The sequence below is a fragment of the Chiloscyllium punctatum genome, chromosome 2, assembly GCF_047496795.1.
Source record: "Chiloscyllium punctatum isolate Juve2018m chromosome 2, sChiPun1.3, whole genome shotgun sequence".
Taxonomy (NCBI): domain Eukaryota; kingdom Metazoa; phylum Chordata; class Chondrichthyes; order Orectolobiformes; family Hemiscylliidae; genus Chiloscyllium; species Chiloscyllium punctatum.
Genome location: NC_092740.1, coordinates 15,510,312 through 15,516,311, shown reverse-complemented (window position 1 = coordinate 15,516,311; position 6,000 = coordinate 15,510,312). Strand labels below are relative to the sequence as shown.

The 6,000-nt window shown below is 38.5% G+C and overlaps 1 protein-coding gene across 1 annotated transcript in view; it reads right to left on the bottom strand.

Moving 5' to 3' along the window:
- Positions 1 to 890: 890 nt before the first annotated feature.
- Positions 891 to 6,000, bottom strand: part of LOC140494635 (G protein-coupled receptor kinase 6-like) — a 119,155-nt gene continuing 114,045 nt past the window's right edge. The window contains exons 15-16 of the mRNA XM_072594037.1: positions 4,290 to 4,421; positions 891 to 2,515 (exon numbers count right to left, since the gene is read on the bottom strand). Of these exons, the coding sequence (XP_072450138.1) occupies positions 2,459 to 2,515; positions 4,290 to 4,421 (189 nt within the window). The 3' untranslated portion in view covers positions 891 to 2,458. The remainder of the gene's footprint in view (positions 2,516 to 4,289; positions 4,422 to 6,000) is intronic.

Here is a 6,000-nt window from a genome sequence, read left to right as displayed (position 1 = left end):
TTCAAAGATTTTGATCCAACAACACAATGAAATTTTCCACCCCAGATCCCTGATGTAAGAGGGAGGACCTCATTGTAGAGGGCCCTCCACTGGACATCTCCACTGCTGGAGGGTAAAACTGTATGAACTAATTAAGGTAGAGAGATCATATGTTTTCAAGATGTTGGTGTTAAGACATGACAGTAAGGAAGATTCTACAAATACAGAACAGAATGGTGGGATTCAAGGTCGTAGCTCACTACCACCTTCCCATGGACAACTGGGGATGGGCAATGAATGCTGGCAGATGTGTTGATTTGGTTGATGGAGTATTATTTGGGATAATGTGATTATTTACTTTGTGAGGAAGAATGAAACAATATTATTTAAACAGAGTGATTACAGAATGCAAAATATAGATTGAGGCAAAGTGTGAAATGAGGAAAAACATTTTCATGCAGCAACTAGTTACACCAGTTGGAAGCGTGGTGGAGCTTAGCAGCTTTATTTCTGACAATTGAAGATGGAATTTATGAAAATCTGAACGATCAAACATCACCAAACACTCTTTAGTGAGCAATGTAAGATCTAAGAGCCTTAGCTTAAATCCAGTGAGGCAGTTCTGTGGCCAACATTAGGAGGGAGCTTAACAGACAGGCAAAAGTTGGAATGAAAAGGATAATGGAGTTTTAAAAATTCAGGCCATTTGATGGTTGTTTGAGAACAAGAAGCTGATTCAGTTCGGATCCAACCACTCCTCCTCCATCTGTATGTGTTGTTTGAGCAGTGAGTACTGGGAATACTGGTGAGTGGGAGAACTCCAGTAGGACCATAGCAAATGAGCTAATGCATCTTCCTGAGGACTGAACTTGAGGATGCTTCATTCACCAATATCAGACAGTGAGACTGTATACAAATGGCAGTATTTATTAATTTAAAACATTTGAACAGAATAAAAAAAAACCCAGTGACACAAGGCAAGAACCCAAGAAAGTTCCCAGTTCAGGAAGAATATACACACTGGATTAAAAAGAAACACATGACTTACATTAGCACAAAACAGTCACCAAGTAAATTGGAATCAGACCTGTTCGACATGAGATTCTGATATCTAGGTGCAGAAATGCCTGATCAATAATAATTTTGCAGATACAATAACTACATGCTTTTTTTAAAATACAGTTGGAAAATCTCTTTTGAGAACAGGCAACATCTAAAAAATAAAATGCACTTAGTGCAAGACATTGAATCACAAAGGTCAATATTACAGGAAAAAAGACCATCAACTTAAATCCTTCACAGCTTCTGGTAAATGAATCATAGGTAAAATAACCAACACTACACAGTTTTCTTTCTAAAATGTTTGGTACGGATCAATCTGTTGTAATCAGACCTTTAGATTTATAGATAACGTAAATATTGGAATGCTTTCACAGATAAATGAGGTTACAAAGCTTTTGATGAATTACCAGGGCCACTGGTTCACAGTAGCTAACCAAATCAACTTCTGCTTTAACTTCATTGCCAGGAATTTTTAAACTAGGAGTTACAGGAGAAGTGATGTTGTGTGACTTGACCCATTTATAGAACAAGGCCAAGCGAATTAAGGACAGACAAAGTATAAGTGTCATTTTTACTCAATATGAGATTTTCACTGTGTCGGGGGTGAGTAAGGATTCACATTCTATGCTGGAATTAAGAGACATCAAATGTGTCAATTTCCTTTTTATACCTTTGCATGAAATTGAGTTTCAAGGGTTGTATTCTGACTTTTATTAATCCCCCTCAAGACTGTAAAGCAGTGGCCTTAGTTACAATCTCTTTTTAAAGATAAAACACTAGGCCTATGAACACAGCAATAAAGGTTCAATTCCAACAGAACTAAGGCAAAGAAAATGAACAGAATTTACATAATTTGCATTGAGGCAAAAGTTTACCTGGAACAACAGATGCTATTCCAGGTTACACATTTATACACACACACACCCCCATGCACACATATCTACACATTATGTACAGACACATATACATTTGCACATGCATACACATACATACTCTGTGGTATAATTATTAGCAAGCACCTAGACAGCAAATGCTTGTGTGCATAGGCCCATTCTGTACTGAAATAAAATCCAGCCAAGTCACTTGAATTACAAGTTGCAAACAGCACACCACAATTAACATTGCTGTGCTTTATCAGTATTAAAAAAATAATTAAAAATAAACTTTTAAATAGATAATTCCAAAGTCATTCCTGCTAAAATTAATGTGTGCATTCAAGTGGTACTTAATATATGGCTTCTTGTACAACTTTAGTGAAAATATACATCTAGGACATAATTCAAGTACAAATGTACAAAATATGTAAACTCATACAGCAGGTTATTTTTGTTGCAATATAATACATTTTAATACATGTTCCCAGTTTAACCTGAAATATATCAGTTTCCTCCTTTTTATGGTGACATGTGGTCAGCAGCTACAGAGTTTTTGAAGGGTCATCTTCATCGTCACTGAAGCTACTCTTGAAACAGACCTAGAACAAGAGAAATGTACACATTAGGTATTGTGACTGTGTTCAATTTTTGTCACCTCACTTCAAGATAGGACACGGTAATTTTTTGGGGGGTGGAGGCTCACCAGACTATTCTTGGAGTGAGGGGACTGGGGTCATGAAGACAGATTTAAATAACTGTTTCCTGGAGATTACAAAGGTGACAGGTGGCCACTATAACATTGAAAGTGTTTTACAGGGTAAATGCTAAGAGATTGCTCGTGTCTTTCTGACTGCAGTGAGAGGCCATTGTCCCACGATAAGGGGGAATGCTGTTCACGATTACGATTAGGAGGAATCTTTGGAACACTCTACCCTCCGAGAGTTGGGAATACTCCATTGAACAATGTATCTATAACTGAAATTGGCTCTTTTTGGCAATAAAGGGATCGAGTAAGGTACAAACAAAGTTAAAATAGATTATCAGCCACGATCTAACTGAGTGGCAGTCTGGACTGAAGGGACCATATAACCCACTCCTCTTAATTCTAATGCCATAAGCAGCCTTTAACTGATTCCAGCTGGAGAGAAGTCAGCAGTAGTAATTCATAGTGTCTCATATGAAAACATACATCTCTAACTCTGTAGTGTACCTTCACTAAGGTCAGCAGTTTTGATTTTGTGTCCAATACTCCAGATGTGGACTTTAATATCCCAGATGCTTTACTAAACAAAATACAACACTGAACCAAACAACATGTTATCAAGGCAAATGACAAAAACCAAACCGGTCTCTCTTGGATTAAGTTTAAGGGAGGAGCTTGAAGGTGGTGAAAGGGGCTCAGGGAGAGAATTCCAGTGTTTGGAGGGCTATGGAAGTTAAAGGCACAGTCACCAACAGTAAAGAAAATAAAAGTCAGGAACAGCTACACAAATATTGCTGACAAGGGACAGGCATGTTCTTGAAACTTTGCAACTTAATTAACTAAGAGCTTGAGGAGCCTAAGTTCCCCATAGTTTTCTCCATGGCAACATCTCAGCCAATCAGATAACACTGACCAACCAATCACCACCCTTTTCACCTGTAACAAATTGTTTTGATCATTTCAAATTTGGCATTCTTGCATTTATCCTGAAGAATGGCTGGGGTAATGTCTCTCTCTTCAGCAAAACCAGGGTTGTTAAGCATCAGAATGAGAGAGTACAGCTGTCTCAGACAATGGCAGGGCAGGAGGAGATAGCAGTTAGAGATGCATAAGCTTGAAAGGATCTGAAAATAGGGTGAGACTTTTAAAATCCAAGTTGCTTAACTGGGAACCAATGTAGGCAAATGATCGGAAAGCTATGAAAATGATAGGTGAATGGTTTGGTACTAGTTAGAACCTCACTAGTAAAGTTTTGGATTAACTCAGTTTACAGAAAATAGAAGATAAGCCAACTAGGCATGTATGGAAATAAACAAGTCTAAACATCATTAACAAAAGCATGATGAACACACATTCTGACTCAGTTATGGGTAGGTGCACTCTGAGCAACAGAACTGCAGAAAAATCCTTGCTTAACATGGTTTAAATGTTGCCACTGCAATCAACTTTTAGAGTTTTTACAGATGCTTGGTGGCATTCCCCAATGGGGAAGATAGACTTGGAAGATATAAAGTGATTGGGGGCTGTATCAAAAGGGTAGAAGATTTCTGAAATAGATTCAGGTTTTTCAGAAGAGGAAGAACGAAGAGAAACCTGGGTGAGCAAAATAAAAATGGTGGTGATGTTTGGAGGAGAAGGAGACGTTGGTTACAGAATTTAAAGCAGTTTACCTCTCGTCTGCAAAACCTGTACAATAGGCCTCGTTTTGGAGGTGGGTTGGGCTTGTTGCTGTCCGGTACTGGTGATAATGTCCCATCAGTCCCATAGGTATTTACCTCTTTAAAACATTCTGTATCAATCATCTGCAACAGAATTTTAAAAATTAATTTACAAAGAATAATCAATCAGCGATTTTTCTGGTATTCATTCTCAGTGAGTGTCACTGACAAGGTCAGCGTTTATTGTCCATCTTTTGTGGCCCTGAGGTGGTGGGTGTGAAACATCTTGCTGGCACAACTGAACAAAATTTGTTGGATCACTTTTGCTGGACAGTTAAGAGTCAACCATTTCAATACAGGATTAGAGTCAAATATGGGCCAGACTTACCAAAGGTGACAGGTTTCCTTCCCTGAAGGACTTTCACAGACCAAATGGTGTTTGTTTTAAGAAATGATTTTGCACATGCAATCTGCTTTTCGTGACTACAAAACGTCTCAAAGAACTTCAAAGCACTTTTTGTAGTCATTGTTACAGCAAAAAATTAGCAGCTAATCAGTACAAAACAAATTCTTACAAACAGCAATGTGATAGTGACCAGATCGTCTGCTCCTTTCTGTGCTGTTGATTGAGTATTAAATATTGGCCATGACAGGGGATAACTTCTTTGCTGTTTACAGAAGTACTGTCATGAGATCTTTTGCATCCACACAAGCAGGCAAATGGAGCCTTGGTTTAACATCTCAAGCAAAAGATCATATCTCCAACCATGTTGTGTGCCCTCAGTACTGAGCTAGAACGTCAACTTTGATTGTTGTGCTCAAATACTGGAGTGGGACTTGAATCCAGAGCCCTGTAATTCAGAGGAAAACCTGCTACTAACTGAGTCATGGCTGACATACTATTTTAACGTTACAATGATTTTAAACAACTTTGTGGGCATTTTTACAAGCATTAGTTTCCTATTTTCAGATACTTTTTTTACATAAAAGCAGAAAACAAATTATCAATCTATGATTCAAAATTTACTTTTTGCAAGATTGTCAATAGCTTGGTTATTAAGGCAGTACCTAACATATTAAGGTTGTATATTTCATTGTAACATTGAAGCATTGCAGATGACACAAAAGTTGGAGGTGCCATTGATAGTATCGAGGGCTATTTTAGGTTGCAGTGTAACATAGACAGGGTGTAGAGCTGGGCCAAGAATGGCAGATGAAGTTCAACCTGGATAAATTTTGGAAGGTCGAACTTAAATGCTGAATATAGGATTAAAGACAGGATTCTTGGCAGTGTGGAGAACAGAGGGATCTTGGTATTCAAGTGCATACATCCCTCAAAATTACCACCCAAGTGGATAGGGTTGTAAAGAAAGCATATGGTGTTTCAGCTTTCACTAACAGGGGGATTGAGTTTAAGAACTCCGACATTTTGCTACAGCTCTACAAGTCCCTGGTGAGACCACACTTGGAATATTATGTCCAGTTCTGGTCATCCTACTATAGGAACGATACAGAAGCATTGGAGAGGGTGCAAAGAAGGTTTACTAGGATGCTGCCTGGACTGGAGGGTTTGTCTTATGAAAAGTGGTTGACTAAGCTTGGACTTTTCTCTCTGCAGAGAAGGAAGACGGGAGGTGACCTGATCGAGGTATACAAGGTAATGAAGGACATGGATAGAGTCAAGAGCCATAGACCTTTCCCAGGGCAGGATTGACTGACACGA